The sequence below is a fragment of the Brienomyrus brachyistius genome, chromosome 7 (assembly GCF_023856365.1).
Source record: "Brienomyrus brachyistius isolate T26 chromosome 7, BBRACH_0.4, whole genome shotgun sequence".
NCBI lineage: Eukaryota > Metazoa > Chordata > Actinopteri > Osteoglossiformes > Mormyridae > Brienomyrus > Brienomyrus brachyistius.
This window is the reverse complement of record NC_064539.1, coordinates 29,561,101-29,575,820: the sequence shown is the minus strand read 5'-3', so window position 1 is coordinate 29,575,820 and position 14,720 is coordinate 29,561,101. Positions and strand designations below refer to the sequence as shown.

Genomic DNA, 14,720 nt, shown 5'->3' with positions numbered 1-14,720 from the left:
AGCAATACAGAAAACTGTAAAAGATTATGATTATCAAAGGCATTACTCTCAGGGCATTTGAACAAAAAACAACCACTTGAAGCATATATAGTCCTATAGACGTATGTCCTGATTTGATCACTTGCTGACTTTGCGTTCCTACACTGGACCACTAGAGGGCACTTGTCACTGCCATCCTCAAATGACTGTTTTCCCCATCAGCCCCAGTTCAGACCAACAGCTTGTAAGATCCTCCCTTTTCTGTACCAGCTGTACCAGTCCAACCATGAATTTTATCGCTGTATAAATTTTAAATCTGTATATTCATTGTAATTACTGCACTTGGTGTGTGATGCCTTGTATTTATTGTGAACCATTAGAACGGCCTGTCACCCGCAATAAAGGGATCTGTCAAGCAAATAAAAAGCAAGAACTGCAATTTTTCCCCTCAGTAACTTCACGTGAAAGTAGTTCGGACCAAGAACTTCAGGGAGTGCATTTTTAAATATTTTATTTAAAACCAGTTTCATTATAAAACAAAACACCAACCCTGGTAAATGTTATCTAGGGAACTAGCAGGGCAGAGAACTTTAATAGAACAAAAGCAAGCCGAAGGAAGGAAGAAGTGAAACCAAGAACATCAGACCGGCAGCCTAAGTAAATAGGAGGGACTTTGTACTTTGTATGATGGTTTGATTCACATTAGAGGCACAACCAGAGATATTTAGAGACCAACTCCATGCTTCCTAAGCTAGAGGAGTTTGGCGATTCTGAAGAGGGTGAAACAGTAAAGCTACCCAGAATTCCAGGCTGTTTATCTTAGCATGTACGAAGGCTGTCTCCTATGTGTATATTCTGCCTTCCAGATTTTCCCCAAATGAAACCTTTCGGATTTGGATACACAATGCACAAAGAATTAACCTGCTTACATCTGACCGACCCCACAGGTCTGGTTGTACCATAAACACTCTGAAATGCTTTTAAACGTTTTCTGAGAAGGACTGACTGCTGCTGATATTCTGGCCATAGTGGTTCCATCACGAAAGCAGGAAATCTTGAAAGTTTTGAGCACTTTCCAAAGAAATGTTATTTTGTCCCATTCAGTGGCCACGCTGGCAGACCCCCGATTGTAACGAGCATTATGAGGTCATTGATGGAAACCAGCAAAACACTTAGGAACATGAAGATACAGGGTCTTATTGTTGACGCTTAATCGCAAGTATCTTGTAAAACAAGGATTAGGTAACCGTGCTAACTGGTCCGGTCCAGTTCGATCCTTCCTTAAGATGGATGGAGTTCACATTGGGCTTACGGGTCAGTGCTTGGCATGAAGTGAAGTCTACTGCGGTAATGAGAGTCCAGCAGGGAGGGTGTGACACATTGAAGGGATTTGGGGGGGGGGGGGGGGGGGTCAGCCTTCCCAAGGGGGGCTGCGACGGCCATCCACCTCAGTCTCCACATGGTACAGGATATCTGCCAGAGTGTGCTCAATTACAGCTCCCCAACCCATGTCACTCATCTGCAAGGATGCAAATAAACAAGATTTAAAAATAAAGTAAAGGTCTCTGGGATTCGGGAGAGACCTACATGCTAATACTTACAGGCTGGTACTTGATGTCCTTGGGAGCGTATTTGAAATGAGGCCCAAAGTTAACAGATACCTAAAATAGAAGGAAAAAGAAACAAAGTTTACTAAAGAGGAGAATTACATACAAATAACCATACAACAGCCTGCCAGTTCTGTAAGGATGTTCTTGACATTAGTAGAATTATCTTTAAGACATTTTAAGAGGAAAACTCATTCATTGTTCCACACACACAAGGGGTAATGCAGTTACTTACTGTGCAATTTTTGTAGAGGGAGATGGCAGGAAAGTACATTCCTTCAAAGAGGTTTTCAAAAGCCACCCCCTGGTTGATGCCATTCTTGTAGAAGATCATCTGTATGGGAAAGACAAGGGAATCAGGTAGGGCGGTGTGTGGGAGGAGGCAAAAACATGGGACCGTCTGGAGATCCACTTTAGATCCCCAAATCTCTCATATACTTGAGTGGTTGAGAAAAATAATCTCCAAACAGGACATATTTGCATGTTATTTTGACTACAGCAAAGCACTTCAACCCAAGGGCATGTTATCCTGCGCTGCCCTTGGGCGACAGATAAAGGGTCAGCAGCCAATTAAGGCGTAGAAACATTTAAGCGTGTTGTGACTCATGTCTCCTCCGACATGTCTGGCAGTTGGCAGGAGGGCAGGGTAGCAGAAACATTCACCTTGCTTGGGGTCACGGGCTTCAAGCTCTTCTCCGCTTTATCCAGGTAGTCCTTCTCCTCAAAATACAGGTAACTTTTGAACTTGATCAATGCCTGTGAAATCACCCAAATATAACAATGCAATGATTATAGGCGTCTTTAACAGATCTTTTGGTCTCGTCACATCTTGGCGATCATTAACACCCAGTTAACATTTTACAATGTCCTTCTGCAGTCCTTTGAACTCGCTTGTTTCTCCATGGGGTCTGAGGAGTCCAGGCTGAGAAATAGCTCAGCAAACTGAAGTTGCAACCTCCAAAACACTTTTTGCTGAGTCATCACCCATCACTGCACAAAACCGACAATGGGAGGGTGAAAGAAACATCCTGAAGCGCCCAGTGAATCCAGGAAAATCTGCAGTACCTTGTCTTTATAGGTGTCCGGCAAGGCCTTGGCGGTCTCGGTGCTGTCCGGCAGCTCGATGTAGAAGCCCAGAATGTCTCCCTGGCCGTAGCTGTTTGAGTAGTGCTTCCCGATGGACTGGTGGAAGCGGGTGCCCTTCTTGCTCCGCCATGAGTAGCTGAACTTATCATAGCCCAGTGGGGCTTGGAGGTTGCCTGGGATGGGAGTCACGGGGGATGGAATTATCTTAAAACTAGTCAACCATATTCAGCGTGATTTGAAAAAAAAAAAAATAGGAAAAACAGTATCTGGGTGATTCTCATGAAACCATCAATCCCATTTCCAAAAGTGCAAAAGGTGTCCATTTAATGTTAATTTAATAAAGCAAAAAAACAGTATTTTGCTTTTAAAACGCATGTGTAGAATCTGTGTGTTGTGTTCCTTCAGGTTTGCCACATTATTTCAATAATATATCAATTTTCAGTGAAATACAAAAAAAATTAGGTAGATTCCAGAAAGTGTTGCAGTAATGACAGAAATCAGTCAAAATCAAAAATGTTTATATGAAAATATACACTATTTCAGTTTCAAGTAACTGAGCATGACTTAATGAACATGACTTAATAAGCAATTTAAAAATGTGAAAATGTACTGGCTTTCTAATGGTCTTGATGTTTTCAGACTGTTGCGGTAATGAAATTTTAAAAGACTTGTTTTGGGAAATGCTAAACATGTTAAATTTTCTGTAAATGATTTTAAATTCATCCTTAAAAACACTTCAGACCTGGTTATTAAAATTTGTTGATACAAATCTTTTAAAATACTTCATGTTTGAAATCAACATTTCGTGAGAAACAACATGGCTGAAAGAACTCACCTAAGGGCTGGGACCAGCCAAGGCGAGCAGCCGTGTCAGGGGGCATGTCGTCGATAGACGCCTCGAAATACCAGGAGCCCTTCCTGACGCCATGGGATGCTCGCACCATGGAGTAGCCCTTCTCTCCAGTCACTGTCAGACGGTCGTCAGAAATCTTCAGCTGCGGGGCTAAACGGCATGATGAACCAAAATGGCGGATTAGGGAAAGAGTGCAAGACACAGAGGGTGCTGAGCATGAGCTCACCCCGAGCTGGGGGATAAGGGTCTTGCTCAAGAGCTCGCAGACGTGCCAAGGCTGGATTCGAACTGGCGACCTTCTGATCACAGGTACACAGGGTTATTGTGGTCACCTCAACCATGCAGTGTGAGCGACACATGTTTGTACAAGCGGGGAGCTCACCTCGGTCGTGCAGTGTGAGCAGCACGCGCTCGTACAGGCAGGGAGCTCACCTCGGTCGTGCAGTGTGAGCAGCACGCGCTCGTACAGGCAGGCCCGGTACAGATCCCCGGGAATGGGTTTCCCCGCCCAACAGTCCAGCTCGAGCTTCTCAGGGTCGGGTGCGTGGGGGTCTGGCTCGGCCAGGATGTAGCGGTAGCCATCCTTGTTGAAGGGGTGCTCAAGGGGGTATCCATGGGGAGGCAGGCGCTGAGCTGAAAAGAGGGGGTCGCTACGGGGGGAGGATTTGCAACAAGAAACATCTGTTGGCAGTAGTGGTGCGAGGGACAGTAGTTGATCAGTGATCCATATGAATCCCGCCACCCCCAGGCAATTAACGGAAAGAAAAGTTGTTTGTTAAAAAAAAACACACAAAACAGGGGAGCCTGGCTCACAAGATGACAGCAGAGGCTTAACTGCCTTAATGAAAAGCACAAACCGAAGCCGTAGGGCCTGGATTTCGTGCTACTGGAGCACAACAGAATAGGTCTTTAATGAACAAATGACGACTAGGGGTGCTGTGTGAATCAGGCTGGATATGAATACACATCACGCCAGTCAGTTTTCTAGAAAAATTCTGGTATAATTACGTTATGCATAGCAGAATTATACAGCTTAAATATGGATTCTGGATTGTGCCGAGTGTCACACAAGAGTGGAGTGTGTGGGCGTAGGAGGGAGGCTTGCCCACCTGCGAGTTCGCTTGGCAGTGCCAGTTGTGCCACCCTCCTGCTGCTTGCGCTTTGCTCCTCTGCCTTTCCCGGTGCCTCCAGGTGCCAGCCCACCTTCCGTACAAACAGTGTTACTATACAGCGCCGCCCTGCAGGTTGGCCAGCACACAACGGCACACACACAGCACTCAGCCACATGGGGAACAAAGCCAGGTGCAAGAGCCTTTACACGCACACGCACACCCCAACCCACATTGTTGCCTACCCCAACTGCTGGCCGACCCCGTAAGCTCTTGATGGGGGGGGGGGGGGGGGGGGGGGGGGGGAAATAGGATACATACAAAAAAAAAAAAAAAAAACAAAAAAAACTTAAAAATTGTTAATTAAAATATTTTTTGCTACAAACTAAAACTACGTCATCAGTAAAAGCATTGCGACAAAGAATGCATAACTTAAATATGAATATACAAAAATATTTGTAGGAGATTGCAATTCATACTGATCTTTTGTGCCATAAGAGATACTAGGATCCAGAACAATAAATCGCCCAAACAGAAGCTCAGCTCTTTAGCAAAACGCTGAAGCGTCTCTGTGCATTGTGACAGTCGCTGAGGGACACTAATCAAAGCACACAGCCCTCATGGCTGTTACAACCATTTTCACTGTTAATGCACGTACAGGATCAGCATACATCCAAGAGCAGCATCTCAAAAGAGCGTTTAAAATTAGCAGGGCTATACAGTGGTAAATTTCACTGCAATTTTTTTTTTTTAGGAAAAAAAAAAAAACGAAAGTTAAAACTTCAAAGCTATAACTCTCAGAGTGCTTGCTAAGTAGAATTATTTTCCGCTTCCAGTATTAAATAGTATCAACGAATATCACAAATATTTGCTGGGAGCCAGTCTTTCACCCCCCCCCCCCAAACAACAACCCCAAAGACCAAAAAAGAGAGCACTGACAACTCTGCAGCCAATCAGAGGGCAGAATGCCTTAAACCAGTATCATCATAACCACAGGGAGCCCCACAGGAAGCATGGTGAATGCCTGGACCGCAAGCTGGTGCGATGCGTGGAGATGCGCACTGAGCGTGTGCATAAGGAGGGAGGGGCAGCAGTTTAACACAGAGCCAAAGGATTAACAATTGCAAATGGAGCTTGGGGGGAGGGCGAGCGGGTGCAGGCCTAGGAAAAAGCAAGCAGTGGCACAGTGTGGATTCATCGATCCGTTTAATTTAACAGCCAAAGCATTACACCAAGGGGCTAAGGTCTCATAGTCACCTGTGAACGCTGATCCACCTGTAACACAACGCACAGTCGTTTAGTGTCACCGTTCACCCCTGCGACTTCAGTCACAGGTATCCTTACTTATTATTTAAAGAGATGCGCTAAGTGCCGAAGTCAGCGTAACACAAAAAATGCCTGATAGTTTTAAGCTAAGACTAAGCGTTATACAGAGTTGGTAATCCAGGTCGAGAGAGTAAAAATCCAGACCAGGATTTTGTTTCAACCAACCACTGACAGAAGAAAGCGCTACTCGAAATGCAGCTTTTGCATCTTCAGAGACGGGCCACCTCCTTACCATTAAGTCCAGCCGCAGTGGAGACGGAGGTGGGCTGTTTCTGGCTATCATAAGAAGGGCCGATGTTCGCCAGGTCCTGGATAGAACAGGAGAACATACACAGTATTACCAGCACGGTCACACAAACACTAAACAACTTATTAGTACATGTTTACATGCCTGAATTCTAGCCTAAACATGTGTTTTCAATCAGGTTTTAGAGAAGGCCATCTGTAACGGCCTCCAGTCCCACACCAGTGACCTTGCATTCCACCACTAGCTGCTGCTGTAAACCTTCCTAGCAAAGGCTGTTAACACATTAACTGCAGGCTGGCACTACAATAATAATCTATTAGATATTCAACATCAACAAGCAGCACCCCAGCAGCTATGGGCAGCACCTGGTCCAGCAGCCCAAATTTGGGGTAGTCCTCTTCAGGATCTTTGCTTCCCGGATCTGGGTGCTCTTTGACCAGAAAGACATCTCGCTCTTTGCTCTAAAAATAGAAAGAAAGAAAAAAAACAGCAAACGACAAAATCTGAATCCACATTGAATGAAGCAGTACAATCTCTTAATTTTATCCACTAACATTTAATCGTTTCTTTAAATACGAAAATACACCCTGAATTTCCTGACAAAATTTATGTGATCAAATCAGGGATTTTTCAAAAGAGGAGACACAAAGGGCCATACAGACAAGGTGCATTGTGATATATGCACATTTACCGGCCTTCTGTACAAGGTTGTGCTTTTGTTCCTCAGACATGATGAACAATATATCTGCCTGATTCTGCCTGCAGCTTTTTTGTCTCCTGACCAGCCAATCAGCCGAACTCCCAACGGTCACATGATCTCACCATGGCCTTCACGATATTGTTCGGCCAGGTCAGCTTGCCAGGCCTCTGCCGAGTCGTCATGCACTCCCAGGACTTATCGATAAACGGAATGATGTCCTGCGCAAAAGACCAGCGAAGTGTTAATGGCTTTGGAGCGAGTCTCCTCAGCTCCTGGCGCTGAGCCCAATACTAACCTTATCCTTGGAGAACATGGTCTTTGGGTGTTCATCTTGAGTCCTTGACCGCCATGTCAAGTTGGCCAAGGCGGTGAGGCACATCTCCCGAAGATCTATGGGGTCAAACCAAACGGAAGCTCTTGTGGTCCAAGGGATTCAAGGTAACCATGTGATGTCATACAACGCCCATGATTGGCCACAGGCTTCTCAGCATCCCCCCCCCCCCCACGGCTACAGTAACTTCATACTTACTGGCCTGCTTCCGCAAGAAGTACGTGTTGCCGCTATGGTGACACATATTGCAGTGAAACACATAGGTGGTCATGAATGGGAGGGAGGTCCTGTAGGAGAGAAAAGGGAAATATTACCAAGACATGCATGGAAGGTAGTGGAGCAGTCCAGGAGGGTTCTGATGATTATTTCAGCTTCCAGGAGCCCTATGGTAGTATCACTGACCAAGGGGATTAATCCTAAATGTACATTTTATTGAAATTAAGCTTAAAAAATACTACACAAGTAATAAAGTAAAACGATTTAAAGGGATGACCGCATGCACAGACATGGCACTGAGCAATAGGTACAGGCTACTCACGCCGTGTCAATGCCGAAGGTGTCCGCGGTGAACCACTTCATGCAGAGGGCGCACTGCAGCTCCACCTCGCCCAGCTGGCGGCCGTTTTCCTCGTCCCCGGAGCCCGTCTGCGTATCGGCCGCCTCCGATCCCTCTCCCGTGGGATCCTGACAAAGGAGGAAGGGAGCCTCTGTAATTGCATTTAACACTGCGGACACAGAAACGCACACGACCTCATCATAGGTGTTAGACAAGTGACAGGCGGTTCATGGACGTGTTACTGGGATCGGCTGCGAATACTGCAAGCTAGCAAACCATAAGTACCTCAACACGTATTATTATCACGATAATCATTCATTCACATATTTATCTCGTATTTCCATTTACCATCGTTTCTTTCCCATTCGTCGATTCAGTTTCCATATTCGATGCCAGATCTCCAAAAGAAGCGTCCCTGCAACAAAATATACCGGTAGAAGATGCCAAAACTGTACCAGATATTTGGACCTACTATCATACAAATTATGCGCTTTAAACACATTTATCGGTTTTCCAAAGCCAAAAAAGTGACAAAGGTTCACTAAAACGATCATCAGTAAATCAAGTCGTTTGGCGTCGGCGGGGACCCCGATGTCCAGTCAATTCTTCAATGGGTACTTGAATAAAAGCGCTAAAGAAAGTAACCAGTGATAATATATTTCAACGGAGGGGACATTATACTTGAAAAAAAAATAGTAATGAAAAAACACTACGATTCGGGGAGAAATATGTCAGTTGTAAAAGTAAACCGGACTCTGCCAACCAGAAGCTTCCCATAACACTTGAAGACGTTATTCACTGAAGCTTAGTGCAGTTATAGCTAAGCTTCATAATGAATGCAGCTGTTATTTTAAGGATCGACCATACGCTTATAAACAAAAAATATGAATACAACTTCAACATATTTTTGCAGTCACACAGCCTACCCTTCCCCGGACGCCGCCTCTAAGGCTGCACCACTCGCTTCTCCTTCGGTCGCCATTTTTCAAAAACTATCGCTCTAAATAAAATCTCGTGAAACTCAAATCTCGCGAGATGGTGCTCACAAGCCCGCGGTGGCTGGCTGGGAAATTGAGTAAAACGGAACGCGATGGAGCTGCTGCCGAAAAATCCCCAATAATTAAGAGAGAAGCAGTGCTTCAGGCGGCCCAGTACTCACCAGTGCAGATTACTGGGAATGTTTATTGCATACTGCCACCTCATAATTTGTCGGCACTAAATAACAAGTGGAGCACTAGTACCCGTTTTCTCCACTTAAAGCGCTGGCGACGACTGCTTTATATTATAGTCCAATAAGTATTACCCAACAAAAATGGAAGTTGATAAAATATGTAATATTTCTGGATTGTGGAACATTTTCCCCCCAACTCTGAATACCTAGAAAGGGTGCCTGGTCCAGCTGGCAAGATTGCTACAAGTGAATTGCGCCTTTGCCTTTAATTTAAATCAAATTAAACATTTTTTTTTCGGAAACCCCCAATACCGCCTCCTTTGGTCATACGAAACACTACCATTACAGCTGGAACCGTGAAATCTTTGCATCACCATCCAAGAAGACCTCAAATGGGGCATCACCTCCATCACTAAGAAGACCCAACACCGCCTATACTCCTTGCAACAGCTAAAACAAAATTGACAGTTATGTGTATTACAATACGATGCCTTATGATAACTTCGTACTTGTGGTTTTCTTTATCGAATTCTGTCTGTGCAAAACCAACACGTGGCATGGCTATGCACGAACACATGATCTGTGAATGTGTAATAATACGCCAAATGAATTACCTGAGGTTCTGAGATCTTTACGAAGGTAAAGAATTATGGAGAAGATTGATGATGATGATAACCTTTTATTTCGAACATATACAACAAACCAATATATACACATACGTATAAACACGCACACCTGCCTATATAGGTACACACACACGTATGTGTGCCAAAGGCAAAATAAACAAAATTTTAATAACATAAAATGAAAAAAAAACAAACTTTTTTTTTTCACCAGTAATGCGAAGTCAAGCAGCGCGAAGATTTACACTGCGCGCGGTCAGGCAGAGTCCCCCAAAGGTCACTCCGAGGACTTTATTTCTGTGCGATTTCTTTGTCAGAACCGTGCAATTCATTACATTACAATTCACAGTAATGCTTTTTAAATAGTCACATTGTTTTTTTTCCTCGTTAACTTCAAAACAGTAATTAAGGTTTTTGTCTCATGCTAGTTAAATAGAGGTGCACATCTCAGTCAAAAAGGTCTCTTGTTGATCCTTATCAGTTCTTTCCTGAGTTCCTGGTTTAAACCCAACAAAGCACAGAATATGACCCATTCAGTCAGTTGTTTTCTTCCATGTTTGTTTGACAATTCACTCCTGCATATGTATTGATGTTTGATTCACCTGAATCTTTTTTGGTAGCGTCTCTTTCAGCAACTGTCCTGGGGAAGTTTAATGAAAATAATCCTTAAACTGGAGAACCGTTAACCTCCCAGGAGATCTGAGGCGTATATTTACATTCAAGACCCTCATAATGTGATAAAACAGGAGCTGTAAACATCACCAGTCCCACCACGGACAGGAATGCTATTCAGCTCTCTGTTGACCACCTCCCCGTCTTTTTTCAGGTGGTCTGAAAGAAAACGTGGCCTAAACTATTTTATTGAGCGTTGTTAAGTTCTGTCCGCCGATAGCCAGGCAAAGGAATTGCCCCTGAGTGCAATTTCAACAGTGCCTTGGAGTGCTGTTCAGAGGCATGCATTGTCTACACTCTGCTGTGTCATAGCCCATCTGCAAAGAGAAGAGGAGATGCCTGACACAAATACAACCCCCCTCCCTATTCTTTTACAAACAGTTTAGAACTGGTGTTCAGCCCCCTAACCACTTTACTGTGACAAATTGTACCCCCGAAAGTAGACAAAACATGATCATATGTTTCACTTTTTTTGACAAGAACTTAACGTTGGTCAAAGCGATTCGCTGGCACATTACACTCACTGCTATTCTTGGCTCTATTTTCACATTCGGACCTTAAAATGCTCAGGGAATATCAATCTCATGTGACATTGTTGGATAAATGCTTATTTAATGCAGCCACAGTTAGTGCGGAGTCCATCCCAGACAGAAACAGCATAGAAGGGATGCCTGTCCACCGCTGCTCTGCTTAGCGTACAGCAGAGTGCAGCAATTGGCTAACAACAGCATTTCCAGTCTTACTATCCTGGCTAGACACAGAGCTCTGTAGACGTTATTTTGAAAGATTCACTTTTTTTTTAGTTGGGCATAGGGTGTTCCCTGTGGTTTTCCATTATATCCAGTGCCATACCACGATCTGGCAGGTCGGATGAGTTTGTAGTGATAATGTGTGTGCATGGAATCGCATCCCTGCCCGAGGTTTGCTCAGTCTGCACCTCGAACAAGATAAATGTGGTTTTGAAATAAATGGTTAAATAAACATTTATTACCTAGTTACACAGCAAACATTTGCATACTGAGCCAAGGGAAGTTCTGTTTCTTAGAACTAAGGATGGTCACTGGATGTCTAAGTGCAGCTTTAAGTCCTATTACCCCCCAACCTAAATTCATTTATTTCCCCCAGTAGGGAGCAGGCTGCAATATACCCACTATATACCTCACTGGGGGGGCAGTAAACCATGAGTCTGCAGGCACACTTCAGCCAGCTGGACCCTCACTGGCAAAGTCACCCCACTCCTGTGACACCCCCCTTCAACAGATCCGCAGGTCAGGAGGGGTCAGTGTCACCCACGGCATCTGCTAATTGTCCTGGAGGGCGGCTTCACCTTTCCCACCCCGCCACAGAATAATGGCTGTGTGGCTGTCTTGGGGAGTCCTGTCAGTCGACATATTCGCCATCAGTCTGCCAGTGAGTGCTGCTTGGGTATTGAATCCTAGTTAATTAAACGCAGAACAACAGCATGCATTGTGGCTTATAGATCAATGAGCATCTGAACATTGGTTAACTCATGAAAATGCTTTTTTATTGTGTCCCCAGGAATGTCTATAGAACTATTGAAACTGACGACAATGCACCCACACAAAATCAAGGTTCCTTTTTCATAGTTGGAAAAGATTAAAAATAGCAGATTCAATGTACAATTGTGCACAACTTCTCATATTTGAAAAATAAAGAAAGGGAAAATAATGAGACAGGAGTTGGTGAAAGTAATTTTCAAGTTAAGGAATACCACCGTAACTTTGGTATTCCTTCCAAGCTAATGGAAATCTAAACTTCCATGTTTCCATAGTCTAAACATATACTTCAATAAGAAAAAGTGTCATATATTTAAAGTTTCAAGTGTTCATGGCGGTTACAGGAATAGAACATGAAAAGTTCAAATCCACCAGATGATCTACTTTAATATCCTGCTTTAACAGTCCTTAGGGGTTATTGCACCCATATCCTGAATAGATGTAGTGGTCAAAAGAGGCGTAATTTTCTCGTTATAACTAAATCGGGCATTCAATTACGTCAAACACTTGTGTGATGTTTAGCTAAAGCTAAATCAATAAAAATCCCCTTTGAAATAGCAGCACTTTCTCTTCTAGGGAATGTCAATTGTAACGAGTCGATGAGATTTACATGAAAAACAGCATTCACGTGTCCTACCAGCGTAAAATCACAGAATTGCAAATAATGACACGGCTCTCAACAAAAAAGTACACGATTCTAAAGAAAACGGGCACATTTTAACCAGATGCCCCGCAATAAATAACCGAGCGTTTACATCACCAATTGTCCCCTGACATTAGCATTTTAAAGTGGCGGGGGCTGATCCTCCAGACTTGAAGCGCATAATCTGCCCCAGGTTTTGCATCTTTGGAATGGATTACTTAACATGGGGTAACCGTTTGAAATGCCTGTTTTGTGTTGTAATCACCACGGTTCATATGTCGTTGAAGAGCTTTTAAAATGCTAATTTTGTAAGTGTGAGCGTCGTGTGCTGGCTGCGTATAAATTGAGCCATGCGAGGCCAGCGAGCCACTGTCGTGGATCAAGGTGCGTCAGAACCTGCGCTCCTGTCTTATTTGTTTTGTTCCTTTAAATTCAGTTTATCTAGGTATTTATCAGATAAAAGCAGCAATGCAGCCAGGAAAAATGCCAGAAGTTATAAAAACTTCTTTTACCATAGTAGATATTCTGGATCCCACTAAGTTTAACGGAAGATGTGCGGTTCCTCGAGGAGGTGTCACGGTGCAGAAAAATAGTGGTAAGTGCCGCGTTCATTAAAGCATTCATCAGACACGCACTCTGATCAGTGTAAGGGAATAAATGAACAGTCAGCAAACTGTAAGAATTATGTTCGTAACAAATAGGTGTTAATTTTGCTTTTTATTTTCCATAATATTTTGACCACCAGAGGACGACATTTGGTTAAATTTTGTAATCATGGTGAAATGATTTTATTTATAACCTGTGTCAATCCCCCCAATAATATACTTTAGAATAGTTTATAGGCTTGTGCGGTTTTTTTTTTTTTTTTTTGGTGTGTTTTTAAGCCTGTTATTGTGGTAAAACGCGGATTTAAGTAGTCGGCATGATTTAAGGGGAAAGGGAGAATTTTGCAATTGAGAGATTTATTTTATTTATAGGCAAACAAGCAGAGACCGTAGGGATTCCTGACTTTAGCATCGTGGAGGGACGAAGTCCTCCTGAATCCACCGCAGATCAGCCGAGGTGCAAGACGAGGCGCATCCGGACAGCCTTCACGCTGGAGCAGCTGCGTGTGCTGGAGCACAGCTTCCGCGCCAGCCATTACCTGTCCGTCTTCGAGCGCTACGGCATCGCCACCGCGCTCCAGCTCACCGAGACGCAGGTGAAGATCTGGTTTCAGAATCGGCGCACCAAGTGGAAAAAGGAAAATAAGGACAATGTGTCTGATGACCAAGAGCAAGCCGGACCGTGCTATGGGCTGCCGCACGCGGACCCCGCGAGTTTACATGGCCTTCCCACGCGTTATTGCCACACCGTCCCCATGTGCTCGCAGCCGGCTCTGATGCCTTCGGTTCTAAGTCACCATCACCATCATCATCTTCATCATGTATTTTAAAATGATTGAGACTTGCTGTGTTGCGTTCCTGGTTCACTATTACCTAAATTAGAAAGAGGGAGATTTGAGTGCGTACATTGCAAAATGTTAGAAGCAACAACGTGTAAGTAAATTATTTTAAGGTGCGAAACTGTAAAACTATGTTTTTACCCTTTGGGTAAATTCTTGAGATTTTGTATAAAATGTTAATATAAATATATGACTAATAATTGTGTTATTTAAAACGGTGTATGTCTAGGCCTACCTCTGATACTTGACTATTACCTTGAATATGTTATATTACTTTTAATTTGGATTTAGTAAAAAAATTAAAATAAAAAATAATGCAAAACACATTCTGCAAATGACTTCTCAAAAAAGTAATACTTTAAAAAGATATTTTTGTATTGAGCTTTTGTGTGTGTGTTTTTTTTTTTTTTACTGAAATTATTTTGTTAAATAAATGTCCAGAAAAGTTCTCTTTCGTGTTATAACTGCTTATTCCTTCCCAAAGTTATTGTGAGCCACAAAAATGAGGTAAGACCGGCTGCCTGCCCATCCTGAATGTTAATAAGGGCAATTCAGACACTCCAGGTCCCCAGAACTACATGCATGTCAACTGCCGGTGAAAACCAGGGAATGTGCAGAGAATCACAGGGCAGGAATAAGAGCCACAACCTTAGAGATGTCAGGTCACGATGCCTCTCTGCATCTCTGTGCCACACGCAGCATCACCTTTGCAGCTAGTTTAGCTCCTTTATTTTGTTTGCGGATATAATTTAGGAAATTAGCAAATAATGCTACCAGCTGCTTAGCTGTAGTGCTGCCTGTTGTATTGATCCATTCATCCAATTTCCTATATTTTATATTCACACTACATGGTAAA

General features: G+C 43.5%; 2 protein-coding genes across 5 annotated transcripts; one reads left to right on the top strand and one right to left on the bottom strand.

Annotated features, from left to right (window-relative positions):
* Positions 1-473: 473 nt before the first annotated feature.
* ash2l (ash2 like, histone lysine methyltransferase complex subunit) lies at positions 474-8,821 on the bottom strand. 3 transcript variants are annotated; one of them, XM_049020536.1, is made up of 18 exons: positions 8,721-8,821; positions 8,143-8,209; positions 7,777-7,922; positions 7,437-7,525; positions 7,203-7,297; positions 7,030-7,125; positions 6,573-6,668; positions 6,193-6,268; positions 5,892-5,909; positions 4,880-4,906; positions 4,635-4,728; positions 3,958-4,175; positions 3,508-3,675; positions 2,652-2,845; positions 2,250-2,342; positions 1,822-1,920; positions 1,581-1,640; positions 474-1,498 (listed from the first exon to the last, which is right to left on the bottom strand). In XM_049020536.1, the coding sequence occupies exons 1-18, from the start codon at positions 8,774-8,776 to the stop codon at positions 1,391-1,393; spliced, it is 1,800 nt and encodes a 599-aa protein (XP_048876493.1). In that variant the 5' UTR covers positions 8,777-8,821; the 3' UTR covers positions 474-1,390. The 3 variants fall into 3 exon arrangements, with proteins under 3 accessions (XP_048876493.1, XP_048876494.1, XP_048876495.1); XM_049020537.1 differs by lacking the exon at positions 4,880-4,906; XM_049020538.1 differs by lacking the exons at positions 4,880-4,906; positions 5,892-5,909.
* Positions 8,822-12,680: 3,859 nt separating this feature from the next.
* pnx (posterior neuron-specific homeobox) lies at positions 12,681-14,107 on the top strand. 2 transcript variants are annotated; one of them, XM_049020617.1, is made up of 3 exons: positions 12,681-12,804; positions 12,938-13,015; positions 13,398-14,107. In XM_049020617.1, exons 1-3 carry the CDS (start codon positions 12,771-12,773, stop codon positions 13,853-13,855), a joined length of 570 nt encoding a protein of 189 aa, XP_048876574.1. In that variant the 5' UTR covers positions 12,681-12,770; the 3' UTR covers positions 13,856-14,107. The 2 variants fall into 2 exon arrangements, with proteins under 2 accessions (XP_048876574.1, XP_048876573.1); XM_049020616.1 differs by lacking the exon at positions 12,681-12,804 and having other exon boundaries at positions 12,812-13,015.
* Positions 14,108-14,720: the final 613 nt, after the last annotated feature.